We start from the raw sequence: 26029 nt of genomic DNA on the forward strand, positions 1-26029 counted from the left end.
TTTTGATGGCTTCCTGTCTTCTATTTAGGTCTTTCATCCATTTTGAGTTTATTTTTGTATATGGTATAAGAAAGTGGTCCAGGTTCATTCTTCTGCAAGTCGCTGTCCAGTTTTCCCAGCACTACTTGCTGAAGAGACTGTCTTTATTCCATTGGATATTCTTTCTTGCTTTGTCAAAGATGGCCATACATTTGTGGGTCCATTTTTGGGTTCTCTGTTTTGTTCCATTGATTTAAGTGTCTGTTTTTGTGTCAGTGCCATGCTGTCTTGTAACAGCTTTGTAACACATCTTGAAGTCTGGAATTGTAGCTTTCCCATTTTATTAGCTGAGACCTGTAGAACCACTTTTTTTCTAAAATTGTTTTAAATGTTTATTATTTTTGAGAGAGAGAAAGAAAGAGAACAAGAGCGAGAACGAGAACACAAAGCGGGGAGGGGGCAGAGAGAGGGAGACACAGAATCTGAAGCAGGTTCCAGGCTCTGAGTTGTCAGCACCAGAGCCTGATGCAGGGCTCGAACTCATGAACTGTGAGATCATGTCAGACACTTAACCGACTGAGCCACCCAGGTGCCCCATAGAACCACTTTATTTTCTAATAGTAATAGTATTAATTGCCCCCCCCCCTGAATTTAATTAAATAACTTGAACAGTTTGCCATCTAAATGCTTATTAGTCTTGAGTCGGTTGAGTGCCTGACTCTTGATTTCGGCTCAGGTGTCAGGCTCCGCACTGACCGTGTAGGGCCCACTTGGGATTCTCTCTGTCCCTTTCTCTGCCCGGCCCCTGTTCACATATACACGTGTGTGTGTGTGTGTGTGTGTGTGTGTGTGTGTGTGTGTGTGTGTATACGTATACACGTGCTTTCTTTCTCAAAATAAATAAATAAACATTAAAAAATACTTATTAGCCTTTATGGATGAAAGATACAGAATTTTCCTTTTTAATTTTGTCATTAAGACATTACTTATTTTTGAATAGATAACCCAAAATGAAAGTGCCTGAAAGAATACTTGCTGAAGCCTCATCCTCATTCCTTTTCTGTAACAAACTATTCCACTCCCCAAAGGTACTAGTGTTTTTCATATCCTTCCAGAGAAATCCACATATATATAAGCAAATCCATGTATGTGTTTGCACATATATTCGTTTTTCTTTATTTTATTGAAATATTAGCCAAATATGTGAAGTCTCTCTCAGCCTTGCTTAAATTGTTTAAGTTAGTATTATATTTTGGAAAACATACCCTGTTAGTACATGTGGAGCTGTAGTATATCCCTTTACATAGATGTACTGTAACTAATTTAACTATTTCCCCCTTGAGGGATAGTTACAAATAATGTTATTATGAATACCACGGTCTATAAGAATCATTAGTTTCATTTTTAACATTCACTTCTAACTGTCCGGCATTAATTTATTACCAAGGCACTGTAGATTGGCTTCATTTATATGTATTATAGAAATCCAAAAATTCTGAAGAAAGAAAAATTCCAGCTGGTTTTTAAAGATGCATCAAGTATGCCATGAGCATGTTGGATTTATTTCACGAATTCAAGGATGATTCAGTATAAGGAAATCTGTTAACAAAACAAAAATCAATGTAAGGAAAACTAACTGTATTGTGAGGAAGGAAGAAAGATTTTTTAAAAGAAATTAACAATGTGAAAAGGAAAGCACAACTTAAACCTAATTAATAGATCATAACCTTAGTACTCTCCAAAAATTGACAAAATAGATAATCCACTAGGTAAATTTGATCAAGGGAATAACAGAAAGCACATGTGCAAAATAAGATAACCATGGAAACAGAAGAAATTAAAACTATTATACAAGACTACTGAGCAAGTGAATTTGAAAATTAAATGAAATGGACTACTTTCCAGGGAAATACAGATTAGCAAAATTGACGTCATTAGAGTTAGAAAGTTATAAAAAATCAATTTCTACAAAAGAAATAGGAAAAATTAAGTAATGCCTTACAGAAAGCACCGTGGCCAGATGGTTTTACAGGGGAATTCTAAGCCTTTAAAGACCACATAATTTTAATGCTTTATAGGTCGTTCCAGAGCATTGGAAATAAGAAACTTCTTCATTTCTTTTCTTTTATTCTTTGTATTTTTTTTTTAAACAGGGAGAAGCTTTTAGCAGTTTTTAATCTGACTTGAATGACACTTGTGTTTGATAATAGACTCCTTTCTGCACTTAATGATTCTATAGCATATTTAAAAATATATAATGGAAACAAAATCCTTGATTCTAAAAATTAACTACAGATCGTAGTGCTTTTGTATCGTCTTTTTTTCTATTGTAAAATATAGGACATAATTTTTACCGGTTTAGCCATTTTTACATCTATCATGTCATTAAGTACATTCACATTGTTGTGCAGCTGTTACTACCATTCATCTCCAGAACTTTTTCATCATCCCAGACTGAACCTGTACCCGTATTCAGCAATAAGTCCTCATTCCTCACTCCACTCAGCCCGTGACAACTATTATTCTATTTTCTGTCTCTGTGAGTTTAACTACTGCATGTAAGTGGAATCATACAGTATTTATTCTTTTGTGCCTTGTGCATTTCATTTAGCACGATATCTTTCACATTTGTACATGTTGTAGCATGTACGAGAACTTAACTCCTCTTCAAGGCTGCATAACATTTCATTGTGTGTACACACCACATTTCTGTTTATCCATTCATCTATTGATGGACACTTGTGTGGCTTCTGCCTTTTGGCTGTTGTTGATAATGCAGCTATGAACATGAGTGTGCAAATATCTGTTTGAGTCCCTGCTTTTAATTCTTCTTGATACATAGTTAGAAGTGAAATTACTAGACCATGTGATAAGTCTTTTAAATTTTTTGAGGAACCATCATACTGTTTTTCCCCTTTTCTTTTTGAAGCAAATGTAACATCAATACCTGAACCTGATGAAAACAGTACAAAAAAGAGGCAATATCCAGACTAATATCACTAATGAATCTTGGTGTAAAAGTACTAAATAGAAGTTTAGTAAACAAAGCCATTACCTCATTAAACAGATAATATACTATGACCGAGTGGTATTCATTCCAAGAATGCAAGATTGAATATTAGAAAATCCATTAGTATCAGGCATCATAATAATAGAACTAAAGGTAAAATCAGATTGCTAACGCCATAGGTGCTGAAGACAAGCTTTTGACAAATTCAGTGATGTTTCCTAATTAAAAAAACTGTCCAAGTTGGAAATAGGAATTGAGTGCTATTTTTTTTTATCATGGTAAAATTCATATACTTTAGTGCCCAAATTAGTATCTCACTTCAGGGAAACACTAGAGACATTTTTGCAAAAATTAGGAACAAGGCAAAGATTCCTACTATCTCTATTACTCCTCGTTATTGAACCATAGGCGTTAGCTAGTACAATTAGACAAGAAAAATCAATTAGAGGCACAAATTAACATGAAGAAATTAATAACCTTCAACGACAGCATGATGTTAGAAAACATTCCCACTTGAGTATCAGCAAAGTAATTAAATGTTTCACAATAAACTTAAAAGACATACTGTGACTCAGTAGCATAAAGATCTTGATTCTTCTTATGTTTATAAATATAACACAACATCAATAAAAAGTACTAACAAGCTTTTAAGGACTTTGGTAAGTTGATAATACGCTAGAATAGCCAGGAGAAGACTGCAGGGAAATTGTACAGGTTATACTGACTCTACTAGACAGTAAGATATACGATAAAACCTGTGTAATTCAAAGTGAGACACTGGCATGTGAATAGACAGACCAGTGAAATATAGAAAGAACAGGAATACATCCAGGTACATAGAGAAATCAAGTGCTTGAGAAAGGTAATATCTTAAATTTCTGGGGCTAAGGTGGGTTTATTCATAAATGGATCAGGGACAACTAGGTAGCCATTTGTAAAAATATAAAATTAGACCCATGACCCAAGCTGTTCAAAAAAAGAAACTAGAAATGAATTAGGGTCAAATGTAAAAAAATTTTGTACAAGTAAGTACTAGAAGTGAACATGAACTGTTCTTCAATCTTGATTTAGGAAAAGGCTTTCTAACTATGATCATTCTTTTTGTTTTCTCTGCATTTTGGGCCAGTCAGTTTGAACAATATAAAAATAAGTTCTGCACGACAAAAAAAAAATACATAAATTTGAAGGAGACCTAGAGACTAGGAGAGAATGTTTGCAACATATGCCATGGACAAGGGGCTAATGCTCCTAATATATAACAAACTTAAAATTGGAAGGACAAAGGAATGAAAACCCAATAGGAAAATGGGAAAAAAGACACGAGTAGACACTTCACAGAAGATCTATAACAAGGTCGTTAAACATATGGCAAAGTGGTCAGATTCACTCAGAGAAATGCGAATTAAAGCAACACTGAAATATAATTCTCACATATCAGATTGGCGAAAATTATAAATGGCTATGGGGAAACAGGCACTCTCATGCGTTGTGGTAATACAAACTGGTATGACCCATCTGGAACAGCATCTGGCAATCTAACCAAGCTGTATATGCACCTTTTGACTCAACAGCCTCACCTCTAGGAATCTACCTTTAAAATATACCTCCAAAACTCTGAAAATATATAGGCACCAGGATGTTGATCGGAGCGTTGTTTGTAATCACAAAATCTTGGAAACAACTCAGAGGCCCATTCATGGGAGAATGTTTGTATAAACTTTGGTACATTCGGGTAGTGGAGTTGCATGTAGAAAAGCAGGAGGAAGAACTATGTGGATCACGACGTGGAGTGGTTTCCAGAATATACTACCGTGTGGGAAAAAAAAGAAAAGTGTAAAAGAGTATAATACGTAACCCTTTGTGGAAGAAAATACACATAGTAAAGCCAAGTATACATGTGCCGTTTGTGCAGAAGCCATACTGAATGGATAAACGAGAAACAGAGGAGTTTGGTTACCCGGTGGAAGTGGTTGTGAATGAGGGAGCAGAGATGAGGACGAAGTGGAACTTCTCAAGTGTATACTTTTTGCATAGCTCTAACTCTGAGAACCTGGTGATGTTTCTCATACCCCAAAATTAGTTGAATAATTGAGACCAACCAGATGTGAGGTAGCCCGAAACAGAATGCAGGCAGGAACAAATAAAACTAACCAATGAATAACATAAGTTTAGTGAAGGGGGGGTGGAGATGAAAAGAACTAACCTCAGTAACTTTAGAGAATAGTATTTTGACTATAGGGTAAAGCTGGAGACAAGAACTGTAAACAGATCCCCTACTACAATTACTTTCTCACAGTGGCACGGATTAGGAGTTCTGTAACAGTTTTATGTAAATATTAGGAACAAGCAAGTAAGTAAGTGTATTGTGGATAACGAGAGCCAGGGTTTTCACTGTCAGAGCTTACAAATCAGGAAAGGCAAGGCGAGACTGAACTCTGGTGTTGGGTTGTAATTGGAGGTATCAGTACAAATATATGGGTATTTAGGAGTATGGATAGTTGGATAGAAATACAAGCTTGTGCGTGTGTGCATAAATATGTCTTCTAGCTCTGCTTACTGGGAGGGCTTGGAGGCAATGACCCATCTCAGCAGCGGTATGACTACATTAGCACCCAGATCTTCGTTTCTAAATACTATACTTAAATAAAAGGAACCGGGGATTCTTCAGGAAAAGTAGGTGATTCCAGGGTTTAGGCAAGGAAATTACAAGAGGAGCTCTAGAATATTTTACGGTGCCAAAAAGGAAGGAAGTGCTTAAAAAATGATGGGGGCGTGTGGAAAGAACACAGGAATCAACTTAAGGGGTGGAGTTCCTAATCAGCAAATCTGACACAAGTTTAGAAACTAATTATGATAATGAGATATAAGATACAGAATAAAATATATTTGTTCATACTGAAATGAATAACTATATAAATGAAGTAAATGAATATAAATGAATTTATATTTGTATATATTTGATTTTATTTGTATTCATTTACAAATGAACATAAGTTGAAAATAAATGCAAGAGGGGGGACACTTCTTTTTTTTTTTTTTTTAAATGTTTATTTTTGAGAGAGTGAGAGCGCGAGCGGGGGAGGGGCAGAGAGAGAGGGAGACACAGAATCCGAAGCAGGCTCCAGGCTCTGAGCTGTCAGCACAGGGCCCTATGTGGGGCTGGACCTTCTGAACAGTGAGATCATGACCTGAGCCAAAGTCAGACGCTTAACCGACTGAGCCACCCAGGTGTTTGGGACACTTCTTATTGTAGAATTTCAATTAATGAATGAGGAATGATGAGTATCTCTTCACAAGATGCTTACTGATTTCAAAGGGACATTTTTCAAAGTAACTAGCCAGTACCTTTTGTAAGTGTCAAGGTACTGAAAATCAAAAACGGGGGATCTGTTCCAGACTGGAGAAAAGTAAGGAGACATGCTACCTGAACATAGTGTGGGATCTTGGACCAGAAAAAGGACAGTATAATGGGAAAGTTGGTGAAATTGGAATAAATTATATAGTCAGTAGTATTTTATTATTGTTAATTTTGTCAGTTTTTTCGTGTGTTTTGAAGCTCTTATTGTCATGTCATCCTGATGTCCTTTATCATTATGAAATACTCCTTTATCTCTGGTAATAATCTTTGCCCTGAAGCCTACTTTGATCTGAATTGGGTCACTTGAGCTTTCTAATGCTTAGTGTTTGCATGGTGTCTTTTTCATCCTTTTATTTCAACCTTCTTGTGTCTTTATATGTAATGTCCACCTCTTAATAGTGTATTTTTGGCTCTTTTCTAAATCTTTTCTGGACATGTCTTGTTTGTTTAGAGTGTCTAGTCCGTTATATTTAATTTGGCTGTTAGTTTTTTTGTTGTATCTTTGTATTTTGTTGTTTTTCTCTGGCTGTTTTCAGAGTTCTCTTTCCATTTGGTTTTTAAGAATTTGACGATGAAGTGCCCAGGGGTTGTTTTTTTTTCTTATTTATACTACTTGTGGTTTTCTTAGTCTTTTGGATATAGTATTAGATGTCTTTCATCAGTTCTGGAAAGCTCTCAGCCATTATGTCTTATCTTTTCTGCCCTATTCCTCTCTTCTTCTAGAACTCCAATTACATGTATGGCAGACAATCTGTTATTGCCTCATGTATCTTTGGATGGCCTTTAAAGTCTCCAATCTGCTATTCACTCTATCCAGTCATTTGTTTTTTTTATTTCAGATATTTTTCAGTTTTAGGATTTCTTTTTGTTTTTTTTTTTCTGTGCTCTAATTTCCTGCCCATTCATGCATTATGGTTATAGTTCCCTTATTGTCTCTGAATGTTGTTAAAATAGCTGCTTTAAAATTATTTGCACATTTCATCATCTGAGTAATGTCATGGCTGATTTTCATCAATTTCCTTTCCTTTTGAACATGGATAAAATGTTCCTGATTCTTCATAGGTCTGGTAATTTTATCCTGGATATCATGAATAATACATTGTGGAGTGACTTTGTTATATTTTTCTGAAGAGTGATGTTTTTGTTTTATATCAGCCAGTTAATCTTGCACAAGTCACACTGTAAACTTGGCCACTCCTGTAGTGGACAGCGGCTGAAATCTCTTTCATTCTGTCAGGCTGCTGGACATCTACTGTGTTCGTGCATGTTCAGCAGTCAACAAGAGATTTAGGTAGAGTTTTAATTGCAGAATTTGGTGTTCTTTTTCTTTCCCTCTCTCCTTCCTGGGATTTCTCCTCTCACTTTGAAGCTTTTGTGATAGCTTCAAAGTGTCTCCTCTGATTCTTCAAACTAGTAAGATTGCTGGTTTCTTTTGAGTTCTAGCCCAGGCACCAATTGGCACCTGCCTTCGGATGGAAATCCTAGTTTACTCATCCAGTGTCATGCCCTTTTGCTAAGTCTATCTGGTTTCAGCCTGATTTTGATTTCTCTCCAGGCTTTCTGACAGTTGACTTTGATATTTTATCCAGAACTTAAAGCCATCTGTGGAACAGCTACTCCAACATTACCAGAGGAAAAACTTTACTAAACATCTTTAAAGATAAACTCATCTTGATTTTCATATGCCATATATAATTGCTACTTAATGTTCTAGTGTATGCATCCATCATATTTTGTCTCCCTAGTGACATAGACCTAGGTTGTCCCTGAATTCCTGATACTGTGAACAGTACCATTTAGAACATTACCTGTGGAAAGGTTTCTTTGGCATCTTTGTCCCAAGAGTAAGCTTGCTGGATTGTAGTGTATCTGCATGCCTGTTTGCACACCTAATTTCATGCGTGAATCCTCTTCCAGCAGGGCGCACATACACATCCCCAACTTTGGATTTACCCAACTTTCTTATGTTTGCCATTCTGATGGGTAGATGGTGGTATCTCATTTAAACTTGCACTTCTAGAGATGTACACTTGTTCACATGGTTTTCACATTTTCTGTGTTGGTTTGTGTCCATTGCCTGATTTTCTGCTATGTGGTTCAAACCAGATCTTTACTTCTCTCATGATTTGTGGTGTTTTGGCCATGTCAGATAAGTTCTTTACAGTCTCAAGGACATATTCCTGCCAGTATATGATTGAGGTAGAAATCCAACTTTGATTCTCAGTATGATGTAACCAAATTTTCAAGTGTGTCATGTTTTGTTTTGTTTTTATTATTAGTGTTTAGAAATATGTTTTAGCATACCATTGGAAGGAATTGACCTGAATAACTTGGTCCTTATCTTGTATTAATTGTCTAAATGACTTTTTGAGATCAGATTAATATTTAGGGGGAACTAATTTAACTGATGAATAAAAGTTTATGTAATAACTTCTGTTAATCTCAGTGGCCAATTCTTTCAGATCTTTCCTGTGTTGACGTACTGTATTCATGTATTTCCTTATTTGTTTCCGTACTTCTTTGCTTATCTCATTTGATCTTTAGAACAACTCCAGATAGAAAGATTAGGTATTAACTCTGTTTTATGTATGTTGAATCTTTGTTTAAGTGATTTGCCTGAGGCTCCTACACCTGGTTTCAGATTTCTACCTCCGTGTTTTGTTTTTTGTTTTTTGTTTTTTGTTTTTTGTTTTTTGTTTTTGAGAAGCATTTGTTTGCTCAGGCAGCCATGTACTATTGCTGATAATGAATAATAGCCACTTCAATTCATTGTTCTGCTGAGTATGTTTTAAAGGTAATATTTATGAGATTTTCTTTTATTGGCTTATCCCTTTTTTCCTCCCTCCCCTTTTTCTTGGAGGAGTTGTCTTAAGCTGTATGACAGTAGTAGTAATGGGTTTTAGTCACACACATACTTTTTGAGGAGAGGGGGTGTGCATAAATGGTTTTATTTAGAAATTTGCCAATAGAACCTTAAATGTTGTGAACATTGTTAGACCATGAGAGGTTTGGTATCTTTAAAGCCATATGTATTATAAATTTTTTCATAGGCTATATACCAGTAACTATCCTTTCAACTTAGATTTTAACCGCTTTTGCACTTAGATTTTTTAAAGCACTCTTGACATATGTTCTGTTTCTGTTAAGTTGCTTGGGAACTTGGTGTTTCTAGGCAGATCATAACACTGGGAGGTAGAGTACTTCTCTAGCTTCATCAGTGTTCCTAAATAAAGTTGAAATTATTTGTTATTGAATAAGTTGAGATTATTTTAACAATTGAGATTTGGCAGATTCTTAAAAGGGCCTATTTTAATACTTTATTGTATCGAATGTTTTACTGGTGTTAATTGCTCTGAAACATGGCCTGTCCACAACTGTCTGGTGTAAAAGGAACGCTCAGTAATGGAACTAGCCTTTTTGCTTTCGGTTGGCTTAAGAAATAATGCTAAAGTATCAGTATTATGTAGTAAATCTTAATATATGAGCAAATTCTTTAAAGATAATGCTTTTATTTTTCTTTGAATCCCTTTTTTTCTGCTTTTTAGAGGAAGTATCATTCTGCAAAGGAAGCTTATGAACAACTTTTGCAGACGGAAAACCTTTCTGCCCAAGTAAAGGCAACTGTCTTACAACAGTTAGGTATGTAATAATGGTGTACTATAAATATTTCTCTTTATGATTTTTCCATGTCAGAGATGGCAGATATGTGGCTCATGTATTCTATTCTCTTTTCCTTCCTTTACCCAGAGTTGATAGAATTAACTCGAACCCAGCATATTTCCCCTTTCAGCCAAGCATTGTCCATCTCACGGTCCATCTCATTACGGTTCTTCAGTGCAGTTGGTCCTTTTAAATTCTTAGAATTATTCTCTAGTACTTAACCCATGGGTGAGGGGGATTGAGTACTTCCTTTGTGCCAGATATGCTTAGCACTGAATGAAGTTAAGTGATTTGTGTAAAGTCACTTAGTGGTTGGTGAGCTTGCTTTCTTAGCCCTATCAATAATATTAACTAAAACATTTCATCGAAAAGTTGTGCAACATCTAATGGTATAGTTTTTGTACACATGTAATTCTTTTCTGATGTTGAAGAAATGTAGCCATTTGGATGACACATTAGTGTCACTCTGACCAAGAAGATAGTGATTGAGTTCTCCACGTTTAATTTTGTTGCTTAGTTATTGGGTCATGTTTCTTATCTGTATATGGTGTTTGGGTCCCCTCCTCCCCCTAGCTTTTGTTTATTTGTTTTTGGTCTGGGCAAATAATTTATTCTTAATTTTTAACCAACATTGTAGTAATATGAATGTTTTCATAATGTGACTATTCTTACATAATTTTAAAATTACTTAAGCCTAGATTTTATCACTGATCTTCATGATATTGATATGTATCATATGATTAATTATATAAAATAAACACATTACCTCAGTATAAAACTTTTGTTTCTAGGTTTGTTTTTAATTTAATCTCTGGTTAGAATTTTACTTGTGTTATCCATACTTTTAAGAATTATAGAAGTATTTGAATATTTGTTTTTAATAAGTTTACAGACCGTGTTTGAGTAGTGTGAATTCATATCTTCAAATTAAAACAAGTTCATTAGTATAGTAAAGAAAGATTTTGTGCAGTTCTTAAGTAAAAAGAACAAAGTGATACCTTTATCATAAGACAGCTTACTCATTCAGCTAATACTTGAATATGAGCTGTTTTGTTAATCCACACTATTTATAATCAAGTTTTTGTGCATGTCAGCTGCAGTGAGGAATGTGTCAATAGTAAAAATGCATACACCTTTTAAATTTAAGACATAGATTGAAATAGTTTTGGTCTAGTTACGTGTGAATCACTTGTCCTCTTTGGCATTGGCTTACCATATTTCGAAGTATAGAAGTATAATAAACTTTTCGTGCTTTTGAAAGGAAAAACTCTTCTCCTAATTAAGTCTAATTTATGCCTGTGTATCAATCCTTCCTACTTGCTTGTCACTGCTGCTTTAGCAGCTCCTTTTAGAGCCTGTTTCTCTAGGTTCCATTCTTACTAGTAATAGCAGGAGGTAAGAGGAACAGATGAATAAATGTAAATGTGTTATTGACATGTATTTCTGTAAAACATAGTAACGCAGTCCTTGAAATATATTTTGGAGCACAGCAACTATAATAAATGTCAGAAAATGAGGGTCCTTATTTGTTATATATAATATGGACCATACACAAAGAACAACGCTGATTTTTATGCACTTGAAATGATCCACAGCTGAAATATGACTTCCCCAGCAAATCAAATCAAATTATTCCTGTGTTGTCTTAAAAGTTTTAGAATACAGTATTGCATGATCCAATCTTTTGATAGCTTATATAACTATTATTTAATAAAAACTGTGCATATTTAAGGTGTACAACATGATGTTTTGGTACATCATGAAATGATTAGTATTGTCGAGCTAATCAACATATCCATCTCTGCACATAGTTACTATTTGTGTGTGGTGGGAGCACCTAAAACCTACTCTCTTAGCAAATTTCTATTAATATATTAGAGTATTATTAACTATAGTCATTCTGCTATGCATTACTCTCTAGACTTACTCCTGCTACATAACTGTAACTTGTACCCTTGGACCAGTTTCTCCCCGTTTCCCCTACCTCCCCATTCCTGGTAACCATCGGTCCACTGTCTGCTTCTAGATATTCAACTTTTTGAGATTCTACATATAATTGAGATTCTGCACAATCTATATTTATTGATTAAACATTTGTGGTACCCATTTTAAACCATTTTTATTTGCACCATTTGAATATACTTAGACTTCAGTTTTATTTTTAAATAATTGTCAAATGCTGTACAGTTTTTATTTTAGATAAGTTATTAATATATGTGACCATTGCCAGTGAGATAGGGTTGTATGTGGGTGTTGTACTCTGAGCTATCATTGATTAAATCATCTTATATGTACTCCTTGGAAATAAACAATGGGTTAATAGACTGTCTTGGAGAGTCTTAAAATGCACATAAAATTTTACATGGAACAGTGAATTTTTATATTCTTTGTTTCATAACTTGGAATTTTTTCAAACACCAAAATTAGAAAAGAGGAACTGTAGTTTGTAATCTAAGTGTTAAGTCAGTACTTAAAATCGTTTTGGTTTCTCTGGAATAAAGTTCTTTATAGGTTTGACTGTACCTTCCTGTGAGAAACAGACTTCCTTATGGTCAGAATTGGCAGTTCTAAATTTTGGGAATGTGTGTGCCGAACTAAATGAATAAATTGACTGAAAAAAAAATTTTTACTTATGTGTTTTCTGTTTGGTATTCTTAAAAACTGAAGAACAATTAAGTCATCTATGTAAATATTTTTAATCATTTACTGTAGGTTGGATGCATCACACTGTGGATCTTCTGGGAGATAAAGCCACCAAGGAAAGCTATGCTATTCAGTATCTCCAAAAGTCCTTGGAAGCAGATCCTAATTCTGGCCAGTCCTGGTATTTCCTCGGAAGGTGAGACTTAGCAGACACTTACACTATGCTTTTGTTTATTCCAGCTAAGAGATTGGAATTATGAGCTATATAATTTTGTTTATATTTATATTTGTTTATATTTATAACTTGATTAGTGTCTTTTCCTTTTTAAATATGTTGTCGCAAAGATTTCTGGAAAGTGAAAGCTTCTGAATGTGATAGTTTTTCTCAGCATAATCTGGTCAGCCAGGACATTTCTTATTTTGCTTGTTGGATTTTCATTTGACTTGAATCATTGCTGGCTTTTAAAGACTTATCAGATAGTAATTCTTCATCCTAGTATTTAAATGCCTGTCCTTCTGATTTCTGTTATTTTTTTTTATATGTCTGTTGAACAGAACCGAATTAATTTTTCATTCTGCCTGGTGACCACCAGTAGCCAGTGGAACCTTGCTATTTGTAATTTTGATTAATGATATATACATTAGAATGGACATATTTGATTAATAGTAGGTCTCAAATCAGTTCTACTTGAAATCTCACAGGGAGAAAGTGGATACATTATTATTGGATCTGTTGGAAAGGAGAAGTAACATGTAATGAAAATAGTGTTCTGCAAGTCTGTAAACTTTTCTCTGTACTTTAAATGCCTAAATTGTGCTCACTGATTATCTAAAATATACCTTATGTATGTGTATCTGATAGATTATATTTTGGGGACATTATTAGATCGTCTTTTGGTTCCTAACTGGTTTTAGCTTTTACGGTGTGGTGGAAAGATCAGTGTACTAGCAGCTGGGAGACTTGGATTTAGGTCTTGGCTAGGCTACTGTTTGTAGATCATGGGTGATACAGTTAAACTTTTTGATGCTTCAGTTTTCTTTTAACCTTTTAAATAAGAGGATTATATGAGATCAGTGGTTTTCATTGGGGGCCTATTTTGTCGCATAGGGGACATTTTATAATGTCTGGAGATACTTGGTTATATCACAACCGTGGGGAGCACTGCAAGCATCTAGTGGGATGGATAGCCTCTACGACAAAAGATTACCTGACCCAAAATGTCAGTAGTGCCGAGGTTGCGAAACTCTGGTTATGGATTATCTGTTAGGTATCTTCTCACCCTAAAGGTTTCGATTTTATGATTTCTTTTGAAATTATCCTATTTTGTTTTAATTTTAAGCTCTTTGAGTGAATTTGCCATGTAATCCCATTAAGTTTTAGTATTTTGTATGGTTTCATTTTTCCTTTAAATTTAGCAAAGTGTGTATGAGATGGAGTAGTGCTAAGATTTTTTAAGAGAGATGTTTGATTAGTCATTAATAATGTACAACAAGAGTTGGCTGGGGAAGTACCTATTTTTAGCAGAAATTTTCTAATACCTTCCAAGTCCTAGAAAATCATCTAATTTGGGTTGTTCACTAAGAAGCTTGAGAGTCCAAACTTTGTTTTTCTCTTTCACTGAATGAAGATATTTGGGGGCAGAGACTGGAACCTACCATCTTTGTATACTGTCGACTAGCAGAGTGGCTATTGAGTGAATGTAGTAAATGAACTAACTGAACACCATTTGCTTTTCGAGCTAACACCATTGCTGCTGTTTAGTGTTGCACAGCGGGATGCTTCATACAGGGACTGGAAAGGAGATGGAGTACTGGGAAGTAGGGACTGCCTAGACTTTGTCTCTAGTGTTAACGTTTACATACGAAAATTTCTTTTTATACAGGTTAAAAGGCAATTATTTTCATTTTGACCTAAGGTGAAGAATAGTAGCAGCTCATTCAGTTAAGCGTCCGACTTTGGCTCGAGTCATGATCTCGTGGTTCATGAGTTTGAGCCCCTTGTCGGGCTCTGTGCTGACAGCTCAGAGCCTGGAGCCTGTTTTGGATTCTCTCTCTTTCTCTCTCTCTCTCTCTCTCTCTCTCTCTCTCAAAAATGAATAAACATTAAAAAAAATTTTTTTTAAGTTCTTAAAGCTCTGAATAAAGACCTCAGGTGTCAGTAAGCAACTTTGGGATTTGATGACCCTAATGTTCTATGGCTTTTTATTACTTATGTTCACATTCAGATCTGTGTTGAAGATGTCCTTTGGCATGTGTATATCATAATAAAGGTGTAATGTGGTAATGCTCTCATAGTAGTACTAATCATTGGCAGTGTTATCACAGAACTATAGAATGTTAGAGCTAGGAGGGACCGGGGAGGTCACCTGCTTCACTCTGTAAACCCTGTTATTTTACAGATGTAGAAATAGAGTTCAGAGGAGTGAAATGGTTTATCTAAGGTTACAGTCACACAGGTAACTAAATCAGAACAGGAACTAGAGCCTAGGTTCACATATTGCTTTTTCAAAGACACAGGGCTGTCTCAGGGGCACTTAGTTAAGTTTTGCTAGAGGAAAAGTGGTTGGTGGTTGGACTGGGACATCTGTAGTTGGGCACATTGGTTTTCTACTTTTCACTTTGTAGGAATGGAATGTGAAAACATGAGTTTTGGGAATAACTGCTTGTTCCTCCCAGTGGTTAGGTAAATTTGTCTATAAATCCTGAGATTTGGCTTTGATTTAACAACAACAAACAGAACGTGTTTTCTACTATCTGTTAAGGATTCCCTTTCTTTGTGGTGTCTGTCCCTACATGGCATTGTTCATAACTTCTCCTGAAGTTATTAACAAACTTTGTGGAAGTTTGCGGGTGCTCTCTGACATTGCCTTCTCTCAGTCACTGACATTTCTTATTACCCAATCCACAAGATTAGTTATCCTTAGGCTTATTTTAACGTCTCCCTTGTAGGTGTCCTATATATATATTTTTAACATTTATTCATTTTTCGAAAGACAGAGCGTGAGTGGGGGAGGGGGAGAGAGAGAGGGAGAGAGGGAGAGGGAGAGGGAGGGAGACAGAATCTGGAGCAGGCTCCAGGCTCCGAGCTGTCAGCAAAGAGCCCGAAATGGGGCTCGAACTCACGGACGGCGAGATCATGACCTGAGCGGAAGTTGGTCGCCCAACCGACTGAGCCGCCCAGGTGGCCCAGGTGTCCTGTATTCTTAAACCCTCTCTTCTATATGGATGAATTCCAAATCTAGATTTCTACATTTTGAGGTATTAAATTTCAGGACCACATCTCTTACTCTTTACCTAACATTATCTATTTTAGTGTTCTCATCTCACGTCAAAGTAAGCATATTTCAAAGCTCATTCATCATATTCTTTTCCAAACCAGCTCTTCTCCTTTTATTTTTGTCAATGATGTCACCATTTCTTTTTTAACTCTCTTTGATCAGGCTTAAAAACTAAGTTATAAGCCCCTGCTATGAATATCTAATCAGTCAGTCACAAAAGTCCTTATATCTTTTGGTTTACTATATTTCTCCCTTCTTTTTCTTTCTTTCCATTTTCGTTATTTTCACCCCAATTTTGGCCTGTTCCAAACCAGTGAGTATAGCTGCCTTTTTTACTGTCCATAATTTATTTTTCTTTTCAGTTTATCTCTACACATTGCTAGCAGATTACTATTCCTATAAAGTGTTTTCATGGTGCCATTTCCCTTGTTAGAAGAACAAAAACTTCAGGGTAACCTCGGGCTGGATTTATAATTCTCTACTATTTGTACTATCTTATGTACATTAAGTTTTGGTTATACTGCCTAAACAACATTTAAAAAAATTTTTTTTAATGTTTATTTATTTTTGAGACAGAGTATGAGCAAGGGAGGGACAGGGAGAGGGAGACACAGAATCTGAAATCTGAAGCAGGCTCCAGGCTCTGAGCTGTCAGCACACAGCCCGACGCGGGGCTCAAACCCACGAACCGCGAGATCATGACCTGAGCCAAAGTCGGATGCTTAACTGACTGAACCACCCAGGCACCCCCCAAACAACATTTTAAAATGCCCTCTTTCATCTTCTCTGTCTGACTCAGGCGTTCCCAGACTTCTGGATTGCAGGAATCAGCAAAATTTCAAAGAATAATATGAGGATCTAAATATTTAATTTGGGCAAGTGAAAACATTTAAGATATTTTTGCCATTTAGTCAGCCAGTAGTATTTCAAAATAAGTCAGTTACAGTATAAGTATTAATTAGTTTAATGGAATATTTATATATATAAGTATATGTTGCTGTGTTTCTATTTTGTTTTCGTGGCCATAAATTGCTTTATACTGGCTGATAATTGGGAATCACTGATCTAAACAACATGCCTCTATACTTATTTTAAATTCCTTAGTGTTATCCTTCCTTTTTTGCTTTTCCTAAATCCTGTAGTGTGTATTGTGGTGTCTTCTACCCTAAATTCTCAGACCAGAGAATTGCCTGTGACAGACATTCGATATGGCATCATGACATTTGTAATATGTCTTCAGTCCTCAACTAAATTGTAAGCTCCACGAAGACAGACAGGGACTGGGTTTTGTCTTTTCTTTTTTCCTTAGTGCCAAGCACTAAGAAGATAATTTCTGTATTTATAGTTTCAGCTGCTGTTCTGTGTATCCATCAGGTGTATCTGCATTAAGAAGATAACAGGTTCCTCTCTCTCTCTCAAAAAAAATAAATGTTAAAAAAAATTACAAAGTTGGGGGGGGTGCCAGGGTGACTCAGTTAAGTGTTTGACTTCAGCTCAGGGCATGATCTTGCAGTCAGTCCATGAGTTTGAGCCCTGCATTGGGCTCTGCGCTGACAGCTCAGAGCCTGCAGCCTGCTTCAGATTCTGTGTCTCCCTTTCTCTCTGTCCCTCCCCTGCTTGCACTCTGTCTCTCTCTCTCTCGCTCTCTCTCAAAAAACATAAATAAACATTAAAAAAAATTACAAAAAAACCACAGGTCCTTGAAACTTTAATCAGACCTTGCTACCCTTACATGTCATGAAATGCCGCACTCACCTTATTATACTGTTTTTGATAGTTAGCTTGATATTGCCTGCATCTTAATGTTTGCATTTTTTACAAATTACAGAATGGTTGACCTCATGGTCATTACTTAGGAAAGTAGAATTGAAATCAGATTCATCCAGTCTTACCAGAATAGAATGGTTTTCTTGTTTTTTTTTAAGTCTATATTCTTTATGTAAGCTATATAAATATACCAAGCTATAGAAGTGGCATGGCAAGTGCATGTGTGAGCACACATGCGCGCTTTCAACTCTCAATATAATACTGAAGTAATACGGCCTTTAATTACTTTAATATTGTTCATTAATGTATCATGCTTTAGCACTTACCAGATAGACTATAGTATAGTTTATTGAATGGTTAATTATAATGTACATTATAATTATAATTTTACACACACACACACATTCACAGAAATATGTTAGCTCATTCAGAATTTTAATTTGCTTTGATACATGTAGTCCATTTTTCAGCAGATTAATCAGTATTAATGCAATTGTCTGGATTTTTTTTCCCTCCCCTCTCAGGTGCTATTCAAGTATTGGGAAAGTTCAGGATGCCTTTATATCTTACAGGCAGTCTATTGATAAATCAGAAGCAAGTGCAGATACATGGTGTTCAATAGGGTAAGACTTTATATAAAAATAATGGTATTATACTCGATACATGACAGTTACATATCACATATAATATACTTGGTGAGGCTGAGTAGTTCTTCTTAGTTGACCTCTTGTTTGTCCTTAATTTTTCTTTCTAGCGTGCTATATCAGCAGCAAAATCAGCCTATGGATGCTTTACAGGCTTATATTTGTGCTGTACAATTGGACCATGGCCATGCTGCAGCCTGGATGGACCTAGGCACACTCTACGAATCCTGCAACCAGCCTCAGGATGCCATTAAATGCTACTTAAATGCAACCAGAAGCAAAAGTTGTAGTAATACCTCTGCACTTGCAGCACGAATTAAGTATTTACAGGTAAAACTTTTAAATAGCAGTTTTTTAAAGACACATGTTTCCCCATGACACTCAGGCAGGAGGCGGGTGGCTGGAAAGTTTGTCTAGTTGTGTTTTGCTGTCTATAATTTGTTTCCATATTTTGTAAACATACCATAGCTTGTAATATTATTTTACTTTTCATTTTAAGTAAGAGATGCAGTATTTTAAAAGATGCTCTTTTGCACATTTACTGTTGATGTATATTAATTTACATAATTTTTTTCTACGTACTGTCTACATTTTTAAGTTGTCATAGCATTTTAGAGAAAAGAACACAAACACTGTCTTTCACTCTTGCTTGGAGTTTCATGAGAAGACAGCTATGAGAACTTTGAAAACAGAGCTCAGCTTTGTTTGAATTCTCACAAAGGTCTATATTCTGGTTACCCTCTTTATACTTAGTATCTTTCTGAAACCCCAAATTAAGAATCTATTTTCTTTTAAAAACAATTAGTTATAGCATTTAGGAAGATTTAGTGGACTTGCTCTTACTCAAGTAGGCTTGTGTTAAATTTGCTTTTTACATAATTTTTCCTAGGCTCAGTTGTGTAACCTTCCACAAGGTAGTCTACAGAATAAAACTAAATTACTTCCTAGTATTGAGGAGGCGTGGAGCCTACCAATCCCCGCAGAGCTTACCTCCAGGCAGGGTGCCATGAACACAGCACAGCAGGTGAGAAGTTGGGTTATGTTCTGCAGGTACCCAGCTTTAAGGGTTCTTTTCAATCTGTAGTGGTCAAGCGTATTTTACTAAGTACAGGAGCCTTTTATTAATGGAAAAGCCTTTGGATTTAATTGTGAAGGGAATCTAGATCGAAATAAAACTCCCTCTGATATGGGAAGAAATTTTGGGGTGCCAATTTAGAACCTTTGTGCATTTTCATGATTTTGAAGGAGATTTCTTAAAATGATGCTGCAGTGGTTTGTTTAATTTTTAAAGCAGTTTTTCAAAGGAAGGTACACATTCCTCCATTGATGATCATTTGATTTTGATTTTCAATAATTGCCATCAGCGATGTCCACATAGCTTTGAAAAGTATGCAGTTTGTAAAGTTTTATAATTTGAAGGAATGAACTAAGAATATATAGAACCCTATTTTTGTCTTCCTTCTGTGATTCTTAGGCATGTAAACCTCATCATGCAAATACTGAACCTGTATTAGGCCTCAGTCAAACACCAATTTCACAGCAGTCCTTGCCACTACACATGATTCCTTCTAGCCAAGTAGATGACCTGTCCAGTCCTGCCAAGAGGAAAAGAACATCTAGTCCAACAAAGGTATATATTTTAGAGAAATAGAAAATCCCAGTCCAAAAGGAATCTCCCAACTGCCCTGAACTTGTGCAGTTTGAATATCTCCTGTCCTTTATTTTAAATCTGTGGACATCAAAAGAGTGAAAGGTTTGAGTTTTTCCATCCCAAATTCTTAGCATCCTATTAAATACAGAACGTAGGGCTAAATTTGCATTCATCAAGTCATTTTATTCATCTCCCTGCCGTTAAGATCTCAACACACTTTTCATCATCACTTTCTACTGACATTGAGATAAATTTATTATTGGATCTAGTGGACAGTGTGGTGTTTAGGTTAGCCATCTGGGCCATAGTTTAGGGGTGGGCTTTTTCGGGTGGTTGATTAAAGAATCAGTATTTTTTTTTAATTTATGATTTCCCAAATTTATTATGCATGTAAAATTATTTTTAAAAGAATTTAATGTCATAACATTTTTTATATGTAAATATTCCAATTCATAGTCATTTGGCCTTCATGAGTCATTCTTGTGAACTCTGTGGATTTAACCAAATATTCTTTAATTTTTTTTTTATCGATTTTCCTCAGAATACTTCTGATAATTGGAGTAGTGGCCATGCAGTGTCACATCCTCCAGTACAGCAACAAGCTCATTCGTGGTGTTTGACACCACAGAAATTACAGGTATGTAAGAGAATGCTTTTGACAGATTGTTTTTCCTCTTGCAAAGGAGTAGAAGAAGTAAGCTTTACAATTTTAAGTATTAATTCAGTCAATCCAGTCAAATGCACATAAGTAAAATGAACCCATGTTTGTCAGAGTAGTGGGATCATTAGTTCCTGATTTTCACCTATTTTTGGTTTTATTTTTAAACAGGCAACGTTCACATAGTTCCAAGTGCATCTGTATGGTTATAGGCTCCACAGGGCAAATTCCTACCCACTTAGCTTTTAGCTCCTGCCCGTATCCGCTTAGTTCTCCCTCTAACAGCTAGCCAGTGTTACCAGTTTACCTGTCTTCCCTGAGATATGTTCAGGCTTGCACAAGCAACCATGCATCCTCCTCCTCTCACGCGTTACTCATTTTCTCCTTTTTTATACAAATGGTAGAATGCTCCGCCTATTGATTGTTAACAATGTATTTCATAGGCCTTTCCTTGTCGGGATGTAAAGAGCTTCTTTGTTGTTTTATGGCCGCAGCGTATTTCTTTTTTTTTTTTTTTTTTTTTTTTTTTTAATTTTCTAATGTTCATTTATTTTTGAGAGACAGAGACACAGCATGAGCGGGGAAGGGGCAGAGAGAGAGGGAGACACAGAATCCGAAGCAGCCTCCAGGCTCTGAGCGCTCAGCGCAGAGCCCGATGTGGGGCTGGAACTCACGGACCGTGAGATCATGACCTGAGCCGAAGTCGGCGCTTCACTGACCGAGCCACCCAGGCGCCCCCGCCATAGCGTATTTCTTCTGTAGATGCACACCTTCAGCAGAGCACTGATTTTAGGTAGTCAGGCTGTCTTCACACTTTTCCTGTTCCAAACAGTGGTGCTTTGAGTGTACTTGTCCTAATGCATTGTAAGTGTAAAGAACTTTCTGTGTGAATACTGAAAAATAGAGTATTAATGAGTAAAATTTTATGCCCACTTGTCTCAAATACCACATTACAGTAAACTTCTTTTGATGCATGTTTATTTCTTAATTTCTCAAACTTCTTAAAGGACATCATCTCAGGGTTAGTTGCTGTTGGTCAGGAATCCGTATCTTTGACTAGATCGCGGCTCCGCATTGGTCCGGTCGTTTCATGACGAGGTTGCTTAGAATAGTGAGCTTGAGCTGGTTTCTTAGATATGTCTTTGACCGTATTCTCCTTTCTTCTTCTTCTTCTAGCACTTGGAACAGCTCCGTGCAAATAGAAATAACTTAAATCCAGCACAGAAACTGATGCTGGAACAGCTGGAAAGTCAGTTTGTCTTAATGCAGCAACACCAAGTGTGTATAGCATTTTTTTTCCCCTAAAATTTGTTAGCGTTTTGAGTACTTTTATTGACTGAAACATTTTAGAGCATGGTCATGCCTGCTTCTTTCTACCAGTATTTGGTGGAATTTAGTAATCTTGCTTCTTAAAATACTAATAATGGACAGAGAGTTTTAGGAAAAAACAGCTATAAATTTAATTTTGAGCACAAGACTTGGTATTTTATTATTTATTTACATGCTATTTTACCGCTGTTCTGAGGGCTCATTTCTATTATTGAATACTTAATGAGCTGCCCTAAACCGAGATGGGGTTCTTCAGGACTTGTTGAATTTGGAGGATCTGACATACAAATATAATAGAGTGTAAATTGGAGATCCTCTATTTTGTGATTGGGAAAAAGACCTGTAAATTCCAGTTTTCTTAATTTTCAGCTGCTTTCTTTTGTCGTTACTAAAAGGATGTTTCTTAAAAATAAAACAGATTTCTGCTTTTCTGAGGAAGCTAATCTAAATATGACTGAACACAATTTCTTGTTTTTAAAAAAGTGTGTATTTTTCAGCCTAGAGAAATTAAATGTTAGGGTAAAATCAGAGATTACCCGGTTATATATACTCCTTCATATTTTTGGTCCTCTACCTTATGGCCCACACAAGGAGCGTTTATTTTTCATTTGCCTTTTCACAGATGAGACAAACAGGAGTTGCACAGGTACGATCTACTGGAATTCCTAACGGGCCGACAGCTGACTCATCACTGCCTGCAAACTCCATCTCTGGCCAGCAGCCCCAGCTCGCTCTGACCAGAGTGCCTAGCGTGTCTCAGCCTGGAGTCCGCCCTGCCTGTCCTGGGCAGCCTTTGGCCAACGGACCCTTTTCTACAGGCCATGTTCCCTGTAGCACATCAAGAACGCTGGGGAGTACAGACGCTATTTTGATAGGCAATAATCACATAACGGGAAGTGGAAGTAACGGAAACGTGCCTTACCTGCAGCGAAACGCACTCACTCTACCTCATAACCGCACAAACCTGACCAGCAGCGCAGAGGAGCCGTGGAAAAACCAACTATCTAACTCCACTCAGGTAATAGAAGAGCTAGCTGCTTCGTTGGCTTCTCACATACTAGTTCTTTTTTTTTTTTTTTGGTTTCATGCATTCTGAGAGAAAAAGAAATAGAAGTTTGAGGAACTGTTTTTGTAAGTATTTTATAGTACTGTGATGTTATCAGCTATATTTTGATTGCCAACATACATACACACGTACATAAGTGTATTTTCTTTTCCGTTATAAGATTCTACACCCACACGTGCACGTACACACACACAGTCTTGGAAATTTCCACAGGATAGAGAAAATAGATCATACAGCACCCCCCCCCCCCCCCAGACTTACTGTTTTACTTAGTTCATTTCTACACATATTGCCTACCTAAGATCAGGTACTTATGCTAATATGTTTTAGGTATTCACTGTGGTGGGAGAAAAAGACCATTAAAGAAGCAGTTACCGTAAATTACTCTGAAGTGTGACTTTGGTGAAAAGTGCTGTCACTGTTTAGGAGGGCACATAAACCAAGTTGTTAGAGTTTCCAGAAATTGGAGAGTTTGGGAGGGGAGAGGGCTGGTAAAGTGTGCCTAGAGGTATAGATTATGAAGAGGGAATGGTGAAATGTGAGGCCGAGGAAGGTAGAGAAAGTTGCCTCATTTTTTTTTTTTCCCTAAGTTTATTTTTGAGAGAGAGAGAGAGAGCAAGAACGCGAGCAGGGGAGGGGCAGAGAGAGAAGGAGACACAGAATCCGAAGCAGGCTCCAGGCTCTGAGCTGTCAGCAGAGCCCGACGCGGGGCTCGAACCCATGAGCTGTGAGATCATGACCTGAGCCGAAGTCAGACACTTAACAGACCAAGCCACCCGGTGCCCCGCCTAATTGTCTTGAAGGCAAAGGAGAACCACTGCAGTTTTCAGAACAGTAATGGATTTCATGAACATTATTTCTATCAAAGATAGTTGTGCCATATTTTACTCCGTTCACTGTTAGACATACAATTTCTAAATTTTCACTTCTCAGTATTTGTGCACATCATTTTTCCTGTGTTTTGGGTTGTTTCCATGGAGCGTGTGTTTCAAAATGGAACTGAAGGGTCAAAGAGTAAGCATCCAAAAAAAATGTTGCCAACACCATTGCCAAATTACTTGTACTTTTGTTAGTAAGAAATGTTTGACTTATTGCTGGTTAGCCTTATGTTATTGGTAAAACCAAGATAATTTCATTCTTCAAAGACTTTTAAGTTTATTCTTGAAGTACTTTTCTTGGCGGGACCATCTTCTAGAGTGATTAATAGTTGTATTTATTCTTAAATGTTGAGCACCTCCCATGTGCATGTCCCGTTCGAGGCTCTGGGGATAAATCCGCCGACACAAGGATATCTTAATTCATGCAGGTAAAAAGACCGTGAACAAGTAAGCATCGTATAGAGAATATTAGGTAATGATATGGTGAGTTCTATGGAAAAATGTATTAGGAAGGGGAGCTGGGGCGTCCTAGACATCGGTGGTAGAGGATTCACAGTTGTAAATAGGAAGGTCAGGAAAGGCTTCACGGAAGATGACATTTGAATGAAGACCTGAGAGTTACAGAGTGAGCCTTGAGGGTATTTGTGATAAGAGTGTTCCAAGTCTCAGGAGCTGGAAGGAGCAATAGGCCCTAGGGTAGGAGTGTGTTTCGCATTTTTGGAGGTAAGTCAAGGTGGTGAGGATGGCTGAGCAGGGCGGGCAGAGGGTAAGAAGGGAGGTACGTATGGTCCAGCTGGCCACGCTGGCCAAGTCCCGTTCAGCCGGGTAAGCTGTTGTAAGGGTATTAGATTTTATTGTGCGTTAAATGGGAAACGGGGTTTTTGAATGGAGGAATGACATGATCTGACTTAGTTTTTAACTAGATCCTCTCTGGTACTCTGTGGATAGACTAAAGGTGGCAAAGGCAGAAATGATGTGTGTGACCGACGTGGAGATTATTGCTGTAATCGAAGTTAAGACATGGTGGTGCCAGGACCCAGAGTGGCAGCATTAGAAGTGGTCAGCTTTCGGGTTCCTTTGGAAGGCAGAGCTGGTAGGATTAGCTGGTAGAGTTGGGGTGTGAGAGGGAGGAATCAAAGCTGGCCTGGCTCAACTCGAGGGATGGATGCGTCTGGGTGAGATCCCCATGGGGTGTGAGTAGATGGAGGAAAGAACTCAAGGTGGCCTGTGAGGTGGTAGGAGATCCAGGAGGATGTGAGTGATTGCCTGGAAGCCAAGTGAAGAAAGTCTTTCGAGGAGGAAAGCGTGATCAAAGTGTAAATCCAGTAGTGCTTCATAGGCCTAGTAAGGTAAGGGCTGGGAACTGACCATCTGAGGTATTTGGTGACATTGCTGGGACCAGGAAACTAAGGGGCACAGGCCAGTCCACCCCACGACCATGACCTGGTTTTTGTTACTGTTTTTGCATTTACAGCCCACGAATGAAGAATGGGTTTTTTCATTTTTGAAGGGTTCTTAAAAAGAAAAGTGTGTGACAGAGACTATACGGCCCACCAAGCCTAAAGTACTTGCTATGTGACACTTTATTTACAGAAAACATTTTGCTGACATTTCAGTGGACTTGGTGGGATCAGAAGCCTAATTGAGGTTGGTCTCAACATAAGTGGAAGGAGAGAACTCAAAAACAATAGATGTAGACAGTCCCAGCACTGACACTTTAAAGTCGTGTGGGCTGTGCACTGCACAGTGCCAGGGGCGATATCCCCGTAGACCGTGACGTGAAAAGGAAGGAGAGAAACAGGTGGTAGCGGAAGGGGAAGTGCGATGAAGAGTTGTTATTTGTTTTAAATTTAAGATGGGAGAAAGCAGAAAGAAACTCAAGGCGGGTGGAAGCTCATGAGCAGGGTTCAGTAGAGAGGGAGAAATTAACGTGGGAGACAGAGGAGAGAATTGTTAAAGTAGGTGAGAAGGTGGGATGGGGGGCGGGGGGGCGGTTCTGGGTCGGAGAACCTGAGATTTTTGTTAGGATGCCTGTAGTGCTGAGGTATAATTGGCAGTTAATGGGAACTTCTGTTAGGATTGTAACTTACGAATCTGTTCTTCTTTAA

At 37.1% G+C, this 26029-nt stretch overlaps 1 protein-coding gene across 5 annotated transcripts in view; it reads left to right on the top strand.

Annotated features, from left to right (window-relative positions):
* KDM6A (lysine demethylase 6A) overlaps positions 1 to 26029 on the top strand; it is a 204722-nt gene that overhangs the window by 134857 nt on the left and 43836 nt on the right. Inside the window, exons 9-17 of one of the 5 annotated variants that reach the window (XM_027054049.2) lie at positions 9893 to 9986; positions 12720 to 12846; positions 18220 to 18318; positions 18450 to 18669; positions 19229 to 19363; positions 19814 to 19969; positions 20532 to 20627; positions 21825 to 21926; positions 22600 to 22995. In XM_027054049.2, coding sequence (XP_026909850.1) covers positions 9893 to 9986; positions 12720 to 12846; positions 18220 to 18318; positions 18450 to 18669; positions 19229 to 19363; positions 19814 to 19969; positions 20532 to 20627; positions 21825 to 21926; positions 22600 to 22995 — 1425 coding nt within the window. The remainder of the gene's footprint in view (positions 1 to 9892; positions 9987 to 12719; positions 12847 to 18219; positions 18319 to 18449; positions 18670 to 19228; positions 19364 to 19813; positions 19970 to 20531; positions 20628 to 21824; positions 21927 to 22599; positions 22996 to 26029) is intronic. The other 4 variants (XM_027054051.2, XM_027054050.2, XM_027054052.2 and 1 more) reach the window with 4 other exon arrangements.

This window comes from Acinonyx jubatus, chromosome X (genome assembly GCF_027475565.1).
Source record: "Acinonyx jubatus isolate Ajub_Pintada_27869175 chromosome X, VMU_Ajub_asm_v1.0, whole genome shotgun sequence".
Taxonomy (NCBI): domain Eukaryota; kingdom Metazoa; phylum Chordata; class Mammalia; order Carnivora; family Felidae; genus Acinonyx; species Acinonyx jubatus.